The 19576-nt window shown below is 45.2% G+C and overlaps 1 protein-coding gene across 2 annotated transcripts in view; it reads left to right on the top strand.

Moving 5' to 3' along the window:
• Positions 1-12977: 12977 nt before the first annotated feature.
• Positions 12978-19576, top strand: part of LOC137524291 (RING finger protein 112-like) — a 45235-nt gene continuing 38636 nt past the window's right edge. The window contains exons 1-3 of one of the 2 annotated variants that reach the window (XM_068243988.1): positions 12978-13248; positions 16066-16345; positions 18018-18230. In XM_068243988.1, the coding sequence (XP_068100089.1) occupies positions 13106-13248; positions 16066-16345; positions 18018-18230 (636 nt within the window). In that variant the 5' untranslated portion in view covers positions 12978-13105. The remainder of the gene's footprint in view (positions 13249-16065; positions 16346-18017; positions 18231-19576) is intronic. The other variant, XM_068243987.1, reaches the window with a different exon arrangement.

Raw genomic sequence — 19576 nt, 5'->3', positions numbered from 1 at the left:
CTCCATTTTACTGGCAACCAGTGAAGAGTTTGCAGTACTGGGGTGATGTGTGAGCTGCGGGGGGCATTGGCTAGGAGTCTGGCTGCAGCATTCTGTACTAGCTGTAAGGGGCGCAGAGCCTTATCTGTAGATCCGATGAACAGGGCGTTGCAGTAGTCTAGGCGGGAGGATACAAATGCGTGAACCAGGGCAGGTAGGTCTTCAGCTGGGATAAGGTGTTTGATTTTCGCTATATTTCTTAGATGGAAGAAGGAAGACTTGACGACAGCTGATACCTGCTGTCTGAGTTTTAGATTTCCATCCAGGATCACCCCAAGGTTTCGCACAGAGTCTTTATACTGTGCAGTATCTCCCCCAATTGCTAGTTTGAGGTGGTGGTTTCTTCAGGAGGGGTTTTATGATTGCTTTCTTTAGTTCTTCTGGGAAAAGACCACTTTGCAAGGAGCACTGAGTGATTTTGTGAAGTGCTGGCCTGATCAGCTCTGGGCACTGCATTAAGGATCCAGTTAGGCCAGGATCCAGGTCGCAGGTAGTGGGGCGGAGACTTTGAATGAGAATTCCAAAATCTTCTACACTCAGAGTGTCAAAGACTTGCCATGGTGGTACGGTAGTAGGCATATGCAACGTCCAGTGGTCAATTGATGTAGTTGGTGTAATGCTGGCACGGATGGTAGACACCTTGTTTGTGAAGAAGGCAGAGAATTCTTCACACCTTTCCCTGGAGTATGTGGTTGGGGCTTTTAGGCAGGAAGGATTGCAGAGTGATTCCACTGTGTGGAAGAGTTGAGCAGCTCTGTTGTTGGCTGTAGATATTTTGTGCGAGATAAAGTCTGATTTTTTCTTGGTTATTGCTTGTTGGTATTGTCTGAGGTGATCAACTAGGCTAGATTTGTGCTCCTCAGTCCCTGATTTACGCCACTGTCTTTCTAGTCTGCGCCCTTTCTTTTTTAGATCCATGATGGTTTTGTCAAACCAATTAGCTTTCTGCTTTTTGGTTGCTGATTTGGTGCGCCATGGGGCAATACTGTCAAGTGTTTCATATATCGTGGTGTTGTACTGGGTTACTAGAGTGTTTGGGTCCATTTGGCTGTGGAGCAGATTTGTAAAATCCAGGTTGGCAGTTATCCTCTCCGGTGTTAATTTACTCAGGGGACGGGTTTTGATTGTTTCTTTAGGGAGCTGCTTGATAGGGTGATGTTCAATAGTAAACTGTATTATGTGATGGTCTGACCACACCACTGGGGTTACTGTTATGTTACTAATGTCCATTCCAAGGTGGAACAGTAAGTCTAGCGTATGCCCTCCTCTGTGGGTAGCTGATTTTACAACTTGTGTGAAGCCTAGTCCACCCATGAGATTTATTAGTTCATTTGCATCTTGTGATTGAGTGTTATCAGCCCGGACGTTGAAGTCACCAAGGATGATCCATCTCGGATAAGACAGAGTTAGCATGGCCAGAAGTTCTGGGAATTCCTGTAGGAAAGGGTCAGTATCTTCGGGGGGACGATAAACCACTAAAATTTTGAAGCCTTTACCAGCTGAGATCTGGGCACCTATACATTCAAAGGACTTTGTTGAGCCAACATTCAGGGCCCTGAGCTGCAGAGTTGTTTTGCCACAAATTGCTACACCCCCTCCTCTGCGGTCTAGTCTTCCCTCACTTAGGACTGAGTAATTGTATGGGATGGTTGCTTCCAGTGTGGGGCCTGCATTGGCATCAATCCAGGTTTCAGTGATGCATGAAAAATCGCATGTCTGAATAAGGTCCGCAATAATGGCTGTCTTATTGTTTATAGAGCGGGCATTGCAGAGCAATGCGGTGACTGCATGGGGTTTAGCAATGGCGACTGGGTTCACTGCTGGGGTGTTACTGCATCTCTGACTAGGGACATGGTAACTTCTGCTACTTTCAGCCTCTGATTTCCAGTAAACCTCACTGGAGATCGCTGGAAAGTTCTTTTCCTTGAATGGACCTGGGTCCCTGAAGTTGGACTGAGACTGAGTGTGGCACTTTTTATGGGCCTGGCCGCCTTTTTTACCTCTGTGCGTTTTATTTAAAATCCCTAGAGATTCCAGCAAATTAGCTTGTTTTTTTCCAATGTGAGATGCAGCTCTCAATGGCCTGAGAGATAGTAAGAAGCTGGCTGTATAGATTAACATTGCTCTTTGTGAAGGAATGGGTTAAGTAAGCTCTTCCTTTGATTGTTGTTGTTTATCAGTGGGGGGTATACAAAAGCAAATGCTGGCCTTCAGAATCTGCTACAAGAGGTGTGAAAAGTCCATTGATATGCAGAAGCATGGGGCCTACTAAGGTTTACTTAGAAAGGCAATGGAGTCAATATAATTTCAGCCTCTGAATGCATTTCAAGTATTTGTACAGTCTGCAAAAACGGATTGCCAGCTGAAGGATATTACTGCTGTTTGGGGAAGGAGGATGAATTCCCTTACCTTGGGAAGAAGACTTGGGAAGGTAGGAGATCTGCTTGCTGTGTTGCATGGACATGCTTTTTGATGTGTTTGCTTGTTTGAAGCTGTGGACCTCATGAGTATCCAGGTGGAGAAATCCTATTCCATTGTGTGTCCTTGTAGGAGTAGAGAAGGCTTTTGTTTGTTTGTTTTTGTGGATTATCAGCTTTCCAATCCCATGCAGGACTCCAAAACCAAGGTCAGCTACACATGACTTTCATGGTGAGTACAATCCAGCTTGTAACTTAGCCATCCATAAACTTCCACGTTTCCCAGAAGGTTCCAGTTGTAGCCAGAGAGTTCATGGTGCAGAATCTGTAAGTATTTTTGTTCCTTCTGTGCATATATGTGATTAATGCTTCCCAGAGCCGAGACAAGGTGTGGAGCAGGTAAAAGGAGAGGCTGCCATCTTGAGCGCGCTCAGTAGATAAATCAATCAAACATAGCAAAGAAATGAACAGCGCTACTTAAAAACAGATGAATGCTTACCTGCAAAAAAGTGCAAACCCCACTCATGGGATAAAAATACACAATGAGCATACACATGACCTGTCTACCACGTGGAGGATGTTAGTTTCCACTAACAGCTTGCATGCAAGTGTATATGCAGAGCCTCTGTTTGGGTTCAAGGTGCGTTTGTAGTTTCTGGGGGGGGGGGGCTCAGCGCATCTCTGAGCTGAGGCCATTTAGAGGCGGCCTGGTGATGCGCTGATCCCACTTTTTTTGCGCTATAAATCATTTATATTCAGTTAGTTAGCAGTTTATAACATTGAGTCTGCATAGTTGCTAATATGATTTGCTCAAAGCCGGTCCTACAATCAGATTGTAAGGTGTATGTGTGGCTGACCGTACTGTTTTTCTTACTTTTGGAATATGGATTTTTCTGCTGCACACTTAACCTCCTTGGCAGTAACCCTGAGCTACAGTTGGGGCGAAAAAAACGCAGCTCAGAGCGGTTACCCCCGACCTGCACTTGGGGTAGCTGCTAGAGGCTCGATGCTGCACGGTGGCATAGTGGTTAGCGCTCTCGCCTTGCAAGCGCTGGGTCCCCGGTTCGAATCCCAGCCAGGTCAACATCTGCAAGGAGTTTGTATGTTCTCCCCGTGTCTCCGTGGGTTTCCTCCGGGCACTCCGGTTTCCTCCCACATCCCAAAAACATACAGATAAGTTCATTGGCTTCCCCCCCAAAAATTGGCCCTAGACTACAATACATAAAAACTACACGATACGTACATAGACATATGACTATGGTAGGGACTAGATTGTGAGCCCCTCTGAGGGACAGTTAATGACAAGACAATATACTCTGTACAGCGCTACGTAATATGTCAGCGCTATATAAATACTTAAATAAATAAATTAAAATGTGCGCATCGGGCATTTCAACACACCTCCCTTGGGAGCCATTCTTCTTCCGCTCCTCTGAGACTCTGCTTCCCCCTGGTGAGACTGTTGTCTGTTGTCATGACGACACCCGGTAATCTCACTTTAGGGTTACATCGCCACCTGGAGGATGGAGGGAAAACTGCAGTGCCTGAGCCCAGGGAGGTGAGTTAGTACTAAGCTGCTGCAGATCTCCCTAGCAGCATAATTTTTTCCAGGTTTTAGGGCCTGAAAGCATGCAAAAAAATTGTACTGCTTTCAAACCCTAAAATTCAGAAAGAATCAGACCGCCAAGGGGGTTAATTCGCTTTTTAACTGCCACGTTTGGTGCCGCTTAATTATTTGGCTCCCCCAGCCTAATGCACAGCGGCGCATGTAGAGCTCCGTATTTATCTGATCTAGATGCAGGGTCAGCTCTCCTCTCTCACCACCGAGCGGCGCTGTAACGCTGACATCATCCTCTGGGTCCCAAATAACTGTTATGACAAGTGATCGGGGCCTTGAGGAGGATGTCAGCATTACAACAGTGCTCAGTGATAGAAGAGAGGAGCTGAGCCTTTAACGCTGACATCCTCCTTTGGGTCCTGATCACATCACATCATGTGATCGGGACCATGAGGAGGATGTCAGCATTATAAAAGTGCTCGGAGGTAAAAGAGGGGAGCTGAGCCTGTAGTGCTGACCTCCTCCTTTGGGTCCTGATCACATGTTGCATCATGTGATTGGGACCCAGAGGAGGATGTCAGCATTACGACAGTGCTCACTGGTGAAAGAGGAGAGCTGATCCTCCAATGCTGACCTCCTTCTTCGAGTCCCGACCACATGTTGCATCATGTGATCGGGACCCGGAGGATGATGTCAGTGTTACAGTGCTGCTTGTTGGTGGAAGAGGAGAGCCAGCCCTGCATCTGAATTAGGTACTTAGGGAGGCATTAGACTTAGGGAGGCAGACGAGTATAGCCGGCTGCAGCAGCCCTGCCGGATTGCTTGCAGTGCCGACCTCCATTGTTTTGTCTTCCACCACTGCAATACATTCTCTAGTCTGAGCACGCTAGCTTGTTTTTTTGACTGACCAGCCGGCCCCGAGTGGCTGAACTGCAACCCTCCTCTAGTTCACAGCAGTGCCAATGCTTGGTGCCCCACTCCTCATTTGACATAAATCTGCAGTGTGTCTTCTTTCTGCTTTCATGGAAGCAGACATAGGATTAATATCCTGTGTTTACAAATTAGCTGCGTTGCCAAGGCAACCAGCTGACACAGCAGAGAGATCAAATTACAGTTGTGATTAGTCACAGATGAGGGGGACATTAGACAGACTAAACTCTCTAAACACATACAGGGCGCCTTTCTTTGTTTTCCTTCTGTCCTATGCAACAGTGAAAATATCCACGTTCTATACAGTAAGCTCAATTTGTTGAGCATTGATGCATTCGTTACACTGAGTTTACTGAACATCTTATCAAATGCCATTTCAATGAGTTGGTCACTACATGGTAAAGTAAAAATAGAGACTAGTGAGGTCAATTAATGGCTTTTGATGTAAATACCTCAGAGATGTCAATTCACAACGATTAGAGCATGATGTAAAGAAGTGAGAGTTTCAATATTTTACTTCCAGCCTAGAGCTGTTGGCAGCTAACAAACGGCCATTCTGTAACATGGACAGGCAAAGGAGCCAGACAATAGGAGGAGCCATCCGGTCCTACTACTCACCCCATTGGTACCGATGTACTGCCGGGCGGGCCAAGTTTCTTTCTCCTAGGAGATGGAGAAAGTTTACAAACACTAAATGCAGGCAACTAGAGGGCAGGTGCAGGATATGGTTTCCCCTGTGGAGCTTTAGACTTGTAACCCTTTAGACTCTGTAGACCGTCTTGAGACTGTTCTAAGATGTATTCTCAGAAGGTTGCTATCATGCAAGAGAGTCCCCTGACTTTCTGTTCAGCAATGTGTCCCTCCACTGTTATAACTAGACTTTCCATAATGGTAAAATGTATTCTGTGTTATTCCCTTTTCATTTTATAAGCAAGTATCTACTCAATTGTCATTGTCGTTTCTGTGTGTGTTTGTTTGTTTGTTTGTTTGTTTGTTTTTGTAACTATTACTTCTGTAAATATTTTTTGCACTTTTCCACCTTTTTGAGATATTAAATATCATTCAGAAAGTTGGCCTTCTGTGAAGTAATTAAGTCATTCCCATTTCCTAGACATACTGTGGTGCTTCTAGTGCACAGGGTTATCAGTGCCTATGCTGTAAAGCCTGGTACACACATACAATTTTGATTAGCCAATGACTGACCAATTTCACTGCCTCCATGTACTATAAAGGCTTAAAGGGACCCTGCAAAGGACCCCAAAATGCCATAATGTACTTACCTGGGGCTTCTTCCAGCCCCTTGTAGTCATTGAGATCCCTTGGCGTCCTCTTGGCTCCCTCTGTTCTTCTGCTGGCGGCTCCGTTAGCCACGCGACTTCACCAGGAGTCATGCGCAACTGCACATGCGTGGCCCACCTGCGTGGCCATGTTGCTCGCGCGCCCATTGCTGTGAGGATTCTATGCTATTCATCCGTGGTTCATTCTTTCGAGAACCGCATGTAAGCAGAACGCTCACAGCAACGGACACGCGGAAGGGCCGTGCAATAATAGGGCATGACATCAGACTATGACTATGGTAGTCATTAGAGTGTGAGCTCCTCTGGGGAAAGTAAGTGACATGACTATGTACTCTGTAAAGTGCTGCTGCAGACGTCAGTGCTATATAGTGTACATGGCGTATTGGCGCCAGTGCTTTTTGGTGCAGGGTAGGACAACTGACTGACAGCCCTTTTGCCGCACAAATTCGGGGGGGGGGGGGGGTGCAGGGTTAAATACTATTCCCCCTCTGAATCGTTGCAACTCTGATGAACATGTACTGTAATTCGGAGTCTGGCAATCGCTGGATCTTCGAATTACTCGTACGTGGGGCGCGGACCATAGCATTACTGCCAATCTTCGGCACCGCGCAGTCTCGCAGCAGTTGCAGAAAAGCCCTGCTTCGAGCAGTAAACACCACCCTTATGCATTGCATAGTAGAACCTTAATACCCGTGTTTCCCCGAAAATAAGACACTGTCTTATATTAATTTTTGCTCCAAAAGATGTGCTGGGGCTTATTTTTAGAGGATGTCTTATTTTTGGGGAAAACACTGGTAGTTTTCCTAGACAAAAATGTATATATTGCATGCCATGCTGAAACATAAGCAGCATGCACAGCGCTTGTGGTTTGCAGATATTGTCTCTCACTTACAAGAAACTGATTCTGCTGATCATGTGGGTAAGAGTCTATTTCTTGTAGGCTCTGTCAGGCTCCCCAGAGCTATGATAGGATAAGCTGTGTGTCCTGGGAAAAGGTGAAGAGGTGAAGTGCTGCTGATGCTTATCACGACAGATCAGGAGGGCTGACTCCAACAACAACACAAACTGCCTGACACACATATACAGGACTGTAGAACTCACATTATACTGCTGCTCTCCTGTATCCAGGCTTTATATTGAGCGTGACTTGCTGGTGTCATGTGGGCTGCTGCTAGGGCTTACATTCGGGGGATGTCTTATATTTCAAGCATGCTGGGAATTCCTGCTAGGGCTTATTCTCAGGGGATGTCTTACTTTAGGGGAAACACGGTAGTACATTACAAACACCTTGAAAAGTTCTGTACTGCTAAAAAAAAGATGCAAAACAAAAATACATCTTTCAATTTATGAGAGTTCCAATAATTTTAACCACTTCACACCACAGGCTGTTTTACCCCTCCTACCAAAAACCATTTTCAGTGCTCCTCCCATTCATTTGGCCATAACTATATCACTGCTTAACATACCTAAATGATCTCTGGCCCAGTGCACACCAAAAACCTCTAGCAGATCCGCAAAACGCTAGAAGTTTTTAAAGCATATTTTCAGAGCGATTCTAGGCATGTTTAGAGAGGTTTTCTAAACATACCTAACGTTTTTTGGAGCGTTTTTGTGTAGCAGATATTATATTTTGTTACAGTAAAGCTGTTACTGAACAGCTTCTGTAACAAAAACGCCTGGAAAACAGCTCTGATCTAGCGTTTTTCAGAGTGGTTTTCCACTTTCCTATACTCAAATCTAAAAAATGCTGCAGGACAGGAGTTTGCATTTGGGGGAAAAACGAACCGCTCTGGTGTGCACCATCCCATTCACTTTCATTAGGTAAGCGTTTTGAATCCCCCTGCAAGCGTTTTAAAAAAACGCTTGAGAACTGCTCTAGTGTGCACCAGCCCTGTATCTTTTTTCCCTCACAAATTAGGCTTTTTGTGGGTTATACTTGTTTTCAATAATAACTTAATTTTCTATGCATTGAATAGGAAAAAACCAGGGAAAAAAATAAAAATACACAATTTCTCCTATTCCATCCCCCATAGTTTTAAAATAAACAATGCTACTGTAGATAAAACAAAACACATAATATTTGCCCATTTGTCCTGGCTATCATAACAATAAAATTATGTTTCTAAACTACAATATGTGGGGATAATATATTATTTGGAAAAGGTGTATTTTTTTGTTTTCTCACTGTACCCTGTTAACAATTACAAGCCCTTGTTTGCTAAAATAAAACTAATATATCCCCATGACAAGAGAAATTACATGCATAGTGCGCTTTTCAACAGGTGGACTCAAAGCACCAGAGCTGCAGCCACTGGGACGCGCTCTATAGGAGTAGCATTGTTAGGGAGTCTTGCCCAAGGTCTTAACCAGTACACTATCCAGCTACAACAGCCACACATATTAAAGAAAGAGTCCCTAAGTTAACCACTTCAGTCTATCTGGACGGATATATCCGTCCAGATAGGCTGCACTAACTGCCGCTGGCCCCGCGCACTCCTGCCGCCTTCCGTTGCCCCGGAGATCAATGAATGGGAACACAGTTCCCATTCATTGATCTGTGTCTCCGTATGAAAAAACGACGGCTTCTCTGAAAAGCCGCGATTTTTCTAAGTGTCACGTCATCCCTTCAGTTCCTGTAAGCAAGAGCTCTCGATTACAGGATGAATAACAAAAAAATCACTGTGGCCATCTTGTGGCCAAATAGTAAAACTGCATCTACATATATATATATATATATATATATATATATATATATATATATATATATATATTTTATTATTATTTTTTAAATATACACAAACAATAACATTTAAAAGTATCTGTTTAGCTTCCCACTCCAAAAAACCCCAAATAACATTTTTTTTAATTAAAAAAAAAATAAAAAAATTACAATTAAAAAAACAAAACAAAAAAAACCCCAACATAAATAGTTACCTAGGGGTATGAATTTTTTTAATATGCATGTCAAGAGAGTATATTACTATACATTTTTAAATCATAAGCTTATAAATAGTGATGGACACAAATTAAAAAAATGGACCTTCATTTCCAAATAAAATATTGATGCCATACATTGTTATAGGGACATAATGTAAATGGTGTAATAACTGGGACAAATGAGCAAATAAAATATGTGGGTTTTAATTATGGTAGCATGTATTATTTTAAAGCTATATTAACTGAAAACTGAGAAATAATGTTTTTTTTTTCCATTTTCTCTTAATATTCCCGTTAAAATGCATTCAGAAAAAAATAATTCTTAGCAAAATGTACCATCCAAAGAAAGCCTAATTGGTGGCGGAAAAAACAAGATATAGATCAATTCATTGTGATAAGTAGTGATACAGTTATGGGCGAATGAATGGGAGGTGAACATTGCTTGGATGCATAAGGTGAAACAACACTGAAGGCTGAAGTGGTTAAAGTGTACCTGAGATAAATCTAAAGGAAAAATTCATACATACCTGGGGATTCCTACAGCCCCCTTTGGCCTGATCTCTCCCTCGCTATCCTCCTCCACCTCCGGGATCCTTTCAGTAGAAAAATACATGTATTTACACAAATATGTACATCACCAGCCCTGAAAGGGACAAATGAGGAAGAAAGAGGGAGAGGGTTCCAAAAGACGGACAGTTGGGAGCTATGATTTTTGGGGGAGTGTCTGTATATTATATAGGAAGAAGCACAATGACACTATCAGTGTATTATACAGTGAGGAGGACAGGGGTTAGAGTGTATATTATACAGTGAGGAGGACAGGGGTAAGTGTGTATATTTTACAGTGAGGAGGACAGGGGCAAGTGTATATTATACAATGAGGAGGACAGGGGTAAGAGTGTATATTATACAGTGAGGAGGACAGGGGTAAGAATGTGTATTATACAGTGAGGAGGACAGGGGTAAGTGTATATTATACAGTGAGGAGGACAGGGGTAAGATTGTATATTATACAGTGAGGAGGACAAGGGTAAGAGTGTGTATTATACAGTGAGGAGGACAGGGGTAAGTGTAATATACACTTAAAGAGAAACTCCAACCAAGAATTGAACTTTATCCCAATCAGTAGCTGATACCCCCTTTTACATGAGAAATATAATGCTTTTCACAAACAGACCATCAGGGGGCGCTGTGTGACTGATTTTGTGCTGAAACCCCTCCCACAAGAAGCTCTGAGTACCGCGGTACTTTTGGCAGTTTGTTACAATGTAACAAGGCTCACAGACAGGAATGAGCTGTTTACAGCTGTCTCTAACAGCCAAAACAGCTAGCAGCAGCTACATAACCTGCCCACAGTAAAAATGTCACCATGTAATAAATGTCAGAATGTAAACCGGGGAGAGGAAAGATTTTACAATGGGCAAACACTGACTAAATCATTTATACATAATTATTGTAAAAATGAAGCACTTTTTTATTACAATATTTTCACTGGAGTTCCTCTTTAAGATTGTATATTTATACATTGAGGAGGACAGGGGTAAGAGTGTATATTATACAGTGAGGAGGACAGGGGTAAGAATGTATATTATACAGTGAGGAGGACAGGGGTAAGAGTATATATTATACAGTGAGGAGAACACGGGTAAGTGTATATTATACAGTGAGGAGGACAACAAGGGTAACAGTGTATATTATACAGTGAGGAGGACAGGGGTAAGAGTGTGTATTATACAGTGAGGAGGAGGACAGGGGTAAGTGTATATTATACAGTGAGGAGGACATGGGTAAGATTGTATATTATACAGTGAGGAGGACAGGGGTAAGAGTGTGTATTATACAGTGAGGAGGACAGGGGTAAGTGTAATATACACTTAAGATTGTATATTATACAGTGAGGAGGACAGGGGTAAGAGTGTATATTATATAGTGAGGAGGACAGGGGTAAGAATGTATATTATACAGTGAGGAGGACAGGAGTAAGAGTGTATATTATACAGTGAGGACAGGGTTAAGTGTATATTGTACAGTGAGGAGGACAAGGGTAACAGTGTATATTATACAGTGAGGAGGACAGGGGTAAGAGTGTATATTATACAGTTAGGAGGACAGGGGTAAGAGTGTATATTATACAGTGAGGAGGACAGGTAAGAGTGTATATTATACAGTGTGGAGGACAAGGGTAAGAGTGTATATTATACAGTGAGGAGGACAAGGGTAAGAGTGTATATTATACAGTGAGGAGGACAAGGGTAAGAGTGTATATTATACAGTGAGGAGGACAGGGGTAAAAGTGAATATTACACAGTGAGGAGGACAGGGGTAAGTGTATATATAATACACAGGAGGACAGGGGTAAGAGTGTATATTATCCAGTGAGGGGGACAGGGGTAAGAGTGTATATTATACAATGAGGAGCACAGGGGTAATAGTGTATATTATACAGTGAGGAGGACAGGGGTAAGAGGGTATATTACACAGTAAGGAGGACAGGGGTAAGAGTGTATACTATACAGTGAGGAGGACAGGGGTAAGAGTGTATATTATCCAGTGAGGGGGACAGTGGTAAGAGTGTATATTATACAATGAGGAGCACAGGGGTAATAGTGTATATTATACAGTGAGGAGGACAGGGGTAAGAGTGTATAGTATACAGTGAGGACAGGGGTAAGAGGGTATATTATACAGTGAGGAGCACAGGGGTAAGAGTGTATATTACACAGTGAGGAGGACAGGGGTAAGAGTGTATATTACACAGTGAGGAGGACAGGGGTAAGAGTGTATAGTATACAGTGAGGACAGGGGTAAGAGTGTATATTACACAGTGAGGAGGACAGGGGTAAGAGTGTATATTACACAGTGAGGAGGACAAGGGTAAGAGTGTATATTATACAGTGAGGAGGACAGGGGTAAGAGTGTATATTATACAGTGAGGAGGACAGGGGTAAGAGTGTATATTATACAGTGAGGAGGACAGGGGTAAGAGTGTATATTACACAGCGAGGAGGACAGGGGTAAGAGTGTATAGTATACAGTGAGGAGGACATGGGTAAGAGTTTATATTATACAGTGAGGAGGACAGGGGTAAGAGGGTATATTATACAGTGAGGAGCACATGGGTAAGAGTTTATATTATACAGTGAGGAGGACAGGGGTAAGAGTGTATATTATACAGTGAGACTGCCTGTGTATGTTACACAGTGAGGTATGACACAGCAAGTGTCTGTATATTATACAGTGAGGAGGAGAGGGGTAAGAGTGTATATTATACAGTGAGACTGCCTGTGTATGTTACACAGTGAGGTATGACACAGCAAGTGTCTGTATATTATACAGTGAGGAGGAGAGGGGTAAGAGTGTATATTATACAGTGAGGAGGACAGGGGTAAGAGTGTATAGTGTACAGTGAGGAGGACAGGGGTAAGAGTGTATAGTATACAGTGAGGAGGACAGGGGTAAGAGTGTATATTATACAGTGAGACTGCCTGTGTATGTTACACAGTGAGGTATGACACAGCAAGTGTCTGTATATTATACAGTGAGGAGAAGAGGGGTAAGTGTATATTATACAGTGAGAAGCAGCACAGTGAGACTGCCTGTGTATGTTACACAGTGAGGTATGACAGTGAGTGGCTGCTATTATACAGTGAGAAGCAGCACAGTGAGGCTGTCTGTGTGTATTATACAGTGAGGTATGACACACTGAGTGTCTGTATATTACACAGTGAGGACTCACAGCTAGACAGCTAGTCTGTCTGCACTCTGCACACATCATCACACAGGAGGAGGGACGATATTCAGAGTCACACAGGAAATACATCACATTTAGAGATCAGGAAGCAGAGGTGAGCTCAGAGAAACATAAACAGCAGTGACAGCCAGGAAAGAATGTGAGGAGCCTCCCCCATATAAAGGCAAAGGCCACCATGGAGGACAGGAGGTGGTCAGACAGGCAGACACAGGGGGGGAGGCCACCCCACAGATACCCAGAGCCACAGAGGAAGAAAGCCAAGAGGAGACCCCGCAGAGAGAAGGTGCAGAGGCCTCAGGAGACCCCCCAGCCGGCTGGGTGAGACACACAACTATGGGGACTGTCATTAGCAGACCTGGAGGCTATACACACAGTATATGGCTGTTATAGAGCATATAGATGTGCACACACTGTGTATCAGGTATTCTCACATAGGCATGGACCATGTCTCTGTGTATAGCTGCGTTCAGCTGCTCTATATATTGGGCGGATGAACCAGAGGGGAAGAATGCTGGAAAATTATTATTATTTAGTATGTCTATAGCGCCGACATCTTCTGCAGCGCGGTATAGAGTATATTGTCTTGGCCCCGTTCACATCTAAAATCTCTAAAAATCGCTTTTGCTCGTGTGATTCTTATCGTGATTATCGCAGTAAAATCACTGGATACTTCCGTGATTCCGGAGCAATCGCGGTCAGGGCTTTATAAGCGCTGTACCACGATCTCTCCAGAATCGCCCAGAAACAGGTAACATGTTTGTGATTGGCGCTAATCGCAAAACGCCCGTGATTGGCTCCAATTGCGGCAGTGAGAACACAGCCATAGGATAACATAGCACTAGCGATTTAAAATCACCCGCTAATCGCTTAAGTGTGATTGGGCCCATACTGTCCCTTAGAGGGGCTCACAATCTAATCCTTACCATAGTGATATGTCTATATATGTATTGTGTAGTGTATGTATCTTAGCTTTGGGCCAATTTTGAGGGAAGCCAGTTAACTTATCTGTGTCTTTTGGGGATGTGGGAGGAAACCGATGCAGACATGGGGGGAACATACAAACTCCGTGCAGATAGTGCCCTGGCTGGAATTCGAACCAGGGACCCAGCGCTGCAAGGCTGGACTGGATTTTTCCTTAAAGTGTACCTGAGATGGGGGATAGAAAAAAAATGAAACACACCTGGGGCTTCCACCAGCCTTCTTCAGGCTAATCGGTTTCTCGCCATCTTCCTGCGACCGCCTAGATCAGGCATGGGCAAACTTGGCCCTCCAGCTGTTAAGGAACTACAAGTCCCACAATGCATTGCAGGAGTCTGACAGCCACAGTCATGACTCATAAAGGCAAATGCATTGTGGGACTTGTAGTTCCGTAACAGCTGGAGGGCTGAGTTTGCCCATGCCTGGCCTAGATCCTCTGCTATTTGGCCCGTTAATTCCTTCAGTCAGGGACAGTCGGAGCATGCGCAGTCCGACTGTGCATTCGTGCCTGGGGTCACTCTGCACCAGGGGAGTGTGCGGCTGAGCTGCGTATGCGCAGTACGCCCCTGACTAGAATTACTGGGTCGAATAGCGGAGGATCCAGGCAGCGCAGGAGAACAGTGAGGGGGCTATTAGCCTGAAGGGGGCTGGAGGAAGCCCCAGGTATGTATATTTTTTTTTCCTATCCAGCCTGTCTCGGGTTTCCTTAATGGACCTCTGTCACGAAAATCTTAAAATTTAAAATGTATATAAACAAATACAATTAAGAAGTACATTTCTTCCAGAGTAAAATGAACCATAAGTTACTTTTCTCCTATGTTTCTGTCACTTACAGTAAGTAGTAGAAGTCTGACAGAACCGACAAATTTTGGACTAGCCCATCTCTTCATGGGGGGTTTACAGGGATTTCTTTATATTCAAAATGCACAAAGTGAATGGCAGTTGCTCCGTCCAACTGCCAAATCAGTGTGCGGTGAGCAGGGAGGCTGGCCAGCATCTTTTCAGAAATCTTTTTCAGGGAGTGTATTTATAAAGAATATAAGTAAGTACTCACTAAGTGCTTTTGAAAATAAAGATAATCCTGAGAACCCCCCCATGAGGAGATGGGCTAGTCCAAAACCTGTCTGTAATTTCAGAATGTTACTACCTACTGTAAGTGACAGCAACATAGGAGAGAAGACATTTATGGCTCATTTTACTCAGGAAGAAATGTACTTCTTATATGTATGTGTTTTAAATTTTAAGATTTTTGCGACAGTTCCTATTCAAAGGGTTCCTGTAACGTTTAAAAAAAAGTTAGATGCACACCTCAGTAGAGAGAAGCCTATGGATGTTCCATAGGTTTCCCTTATCTCCCTTCCACCCCTCCCCCCCCCCCCCCCCCCCCCACACTGTGCTGGGATCCATTAAACTGTCTTTACTGTTGAAGTCAAAGATTGCTTCCCTCCGTGTACAAGCATATATACACTTCACAGGTGCAAAGTACGGTCTGCACCAACGCTGGGCAAACTACGGCCTGCGGGCTGAATACGGATACTACGGCCCGCGGGCCTGTCAAGTGACTGGCTGGCAGCCTGTTGGGCCAATCAAAGTATGTGGATTGCGTCCTAAACAGCTACAGGACACGACAGGGCTCAGGGTGGGAGTAAAGGAGTGGCCACTGAATACAAGGGAGCACGCGTAAGTTAGCAGTGCATGTTACACAGCCCGTGGCGTGCGCTGAGGATTTTCACTTGCGCTGCTTTAGCAGCACAGCTTAGTGAATGAAGCCTAAAGTGTAAACTATGTTGAGCAGAAGCGAGGGGCACAAGTAAACCCCTCTGTGACTGATCAGTGTCTGCTCTCAGTTGGCTGATGGTAGCAGTTGGCTGATGGTGTAATGGTTAAGGGCTCTGCCTCTGACACAGGAGACCAGGGTTCGAATCTCGGCTCTGCCTGTTCAGTAAGCCAGCACCTATTCAGTAGGAGACCTTTGGCAAGTCTCCCTTACACTGCTACTGCCAATAGAGCGCGCCCTAGTGGCTGCTGCTCTGCTCTGGCGCTTTGAGTCCGCAAGGAGAAAAGCGCAATATAAATGTTATTTGTCTTGTCTTGTCTTGTCTCTCACCCGTTTGGCGGAGTTGACCTATAATTTTGCCTTCTCATGTTATGTTGCAGCGAGGAAGCCCAGCCGCCGCAGGATGTGGATTACAACTCACTGATTGAGGATATCACCTGCTCCATCTGCCTGGACGACTTGCAGGAGCCGGTCTCCATAGCTTGCGGTCACACCTTCTGCCGCGCCTGCATCAGCACGCACTGGGGCACCCCGCAGCCGCAGGGATACCTGTGCCCCGAGTGCCGCACGCAGTGCCCCCGACACATGATCCCAGACTACCGACTGATGAACATCATCTCCAAGATCCAGAAGGGGGCGCAGCAGAAGAGCGCTGAGGAGGTATGAGGGGGAGGAGCCGGAGGGTGGAGTTATTCTGCGGGGATGAGAAATAATAATAGGGCAGCAGTGACACCCCACCCTGCTGGGGAGTGACTCCACCCAAAACAGATATTGTAAATGTCAAGTCTCAACCACACCCTGGATAAACCTTGGCGTACAGCTGCCCCACAACTTTGACCTGAGTAGATTGCTAACAAGTAGAAGAACTAGAGCAGTGCTTGTTTTGCTTTGCCCCTCCCCCCACCTGTGCACGCAGCGGGACAATGCTTGTGCCCCACTATAACCCTATTCTAACATTAACCCTGACACTAAACCCCCCCCTACCTATGCATAACACCAACCTCACCCCTATTTGCACTAAACTTCCCCACCTATATCTAATACTACCTACACCTCACACCTATACCTTTAAGTCCCATACCCACTAAATGATTTTAGTGATCAATCACATTTTTCATGATATCACACATCGTTTAACAAAAAATTGTGAAAGTATATTTAAAGTGCACGGCACCCTCAGCGATCGTTTATTTTTGAATGACTGACCGTTGAAATTGTTGAGGATCGTACTGATCCACATTGACTTGTGCGGGTTTTACCGCGATCATGTAAACAATTGTTTGTTTTCGACGCCGCTTACAGCTTCGGCCAGATGGATAGGGGAAGCAGTGTTCTCCCCAGAATTTTTTTCCAGCCGGGTGGCATGAAAAAGTGGCCGGGTGGGGCAAGATGAGAGAATGCAGGGCTGGCGCTTCTATGCTTACAGCAGAGGAGGAGGTGAGCCGATGACAGCCGGGTGCTCACCAAAACTAGCCGGGTGGAGCACCTGGTTAAAGGAGCCTGGGGAGAACACTGGGAAGGATCGTTTGTCGGCAGAGAACCCCAATCCATCTGGCCCTGATGAGCAGGTCTAGTGAATGTAGAGTATAGCCACTGATCGCTGGGGCACTACAGCACCCCGCTCCTAACCCCGTATGGCTGTAAAGCTGCTCAAAACCCCCTCAGGTCGCCAATGATTAAAAAGCCGGAATTAAGCTTTTAGCCTAATCATCACTGGGAGGGCGGGGCTACAGATATAATAATAATTTCAGTATTTGCATAATGCTTGTGAGGCAGCTAATAATTTACTGCATTCTACAATATGCCTCTTTGAAGCGGAACTGTAAAGAGAAAATAAACACATTGTTTCACTTACCTGGGGCTTCCCCAAGCCCCCAGCAGCTGTCCTGTCCTGCCCGAGCCTCCGTTCTCCCACCGCCGCTCCGTCCTGTACCTCGACTTGTAAGTTGGGGCCAGCGAAAGCCCTGCCAAGCGTATCCTTTCTTCGCGTTCCCCTCTGCAATAGCGGGGAACGCAAAGAAAGGATACGCGTGGCCAGAGCTGTGCAGGCGCAGTGGTCCGGCGGCAAAAGCGAAAGTAGCTGGCGGCGGGAGAACGGAGGCTCGTCGAGAAGCAGTGCGGGACAGGAAGCCCCAGGTAAGTGAAACAATGAGTTTATTTTCTCTCTACAGTTCCGCTTAAAAAGGAACCCGAGGTGTGAGACCTATGGAAGCTGCCATATTTATTTCCTTTTAAACAATACCAGTTGCCTGGCAGCTGGCCCTTATTACCTGTCCGCTGCAATAGATGCTCTTGCCATGAAGTGTATGAACCGATTATTTCCCATCCTCAGGAGATGCCAGCGTTCCCAGAGCTGGGTTACCCGGTGCAGCTGGTGTGGAGTGACGGCAATGGCTGCCTACATGTAGATGAATCTGTGATGTACGACTGCTTTATGAGTGGCGAGGTGGCGAGCTACCCCGTCTACTTGCTCTGTGTCATCGGTGAGAAAAGGCGGGGGAAGTCCTTCCTGATGAATTACATCCTGAGGGCGCTGCTGAGCCAGGTGAGATCCCACAGCCAGAGATCCAGGAGTCTAGGTGGTCCAGTGATTATACACAAAGTGATTTAAAGGGAATCTGTAACAAAATAAAAATGGGGAGAGAGAGGGGTTACTGAGGGAGCTGGGGGGTAGATAGTAAGAGGTAGGGGTTGCTGGGGGTGAATGGGTAGCAATGGGTGTTACTGAACGTGCTGGGGGTGGATGAGAGGAGGGAGGGTTTATTGAGGGGGCTGGGGGGTAGATAGGAAGGGGCTGGGGGGGTGGGTTGAATAAGAAGAGATAGGGGTAACTGAGGACTCTGGGGTGGATGGGGGAGAAAAAGGATACTGATGGGGGGGTTAGAGAGGCGTTATTGAGGGTGCTGGGGGGTAAAATGGGTCGAACAGTTAATCAGGGTGCTTAAGTTTGGATGAATGAGGGGGGTCAATAAGGGTGCTTGGAGCATGGGGGGGGGGGGGGTAGATAGGAAGAGGTAGGTGTTACTAAGGGTGCTGGAGGGTGGATGGGGGAGAGAGGGCTTATTGAGAGTGCCGGGGGAGTGAATGGGGAGGGGAAGAGGTTACTGAGGGTGCTGGGGGTGGATTAGAGGTGGGAGAGGTTACTGAGGATGCTGGGGGTTAGATAGGAAGATTTAGGGGTTGCTGGGGGGAGAATGGGAAGAGAGGAGCTACTGAGGGTGCTGGAGGTATGGGAAGCCAGGGCAGCTCATCTATGTACTTTCATGGTTACATCCGGATCGCACACTATGTGCAGAGCGACATGGCAGCAATGCACGTAATGTGAGCAAGCCCTAACTCTAGCTTGGAAGAGGACCAGTCAAACACAGTTCCTGCTGACCTGGACTAGCCAGTTCTAAGCTGCTCCTAATTAAAGGGGCACTATGGCCAAAAATTTTAAATTTGAACATTTTAAATATGTGCAAACAGACAAATTAGAAGTACGTGTTTTTTTACTGAAATCGGACAGAAGCGACATATTTTGGACTAGTCGATCTCTCCATAGGGGATTCTCAGCAAGGCTTTTATTCTTTATAAAGATATTCCCTAAAAAGGATTTAAACAATGATGCTGGCCAGCTTCCCTGCTCCCTACACAGTTTTTTGGCAGTTGGACGGAGCAACTGCCATTCACTAAGTGCTTTTGAAAATAAATAAATCCCTGAGAATCTCCCAATGAAGAGATGGACTAGTCCAAAACCTGTCGCTTCTGTCAGATTTCTACCTCCTACTGTAAGTGACAGCAACATAGGAGAAAAGTAATTTATGGCTCATTTTACTCTGGGAAAAAATGTCCTTCTTATTTGTCTGTTTGCACATATTTTAAATTTAATTTTTTTTTGCCATAGTGCCC

This window comes from Hyperolius riggenbachi, chromosome 7 (assembly GCF_040937935.1).
Source record: "Hyperolius riggenbachi isolate aHypRig1 chromosome 7, aHypRig1.pri, whole genome shotgun sequence".
NCBI classification, from domain to species: domain Eukaryota; kingdom Metazoa; phylum Chordata; class Amphibia; order Anura; family Hyperoliidae; genus Hyperolius; species Hyperolius riggenbachi.
The sequence above is the reverse complement of the archived record's forward strand: the minus strand, read 5'-3'. Positions and strand labels throughout refer to the sequence as shown.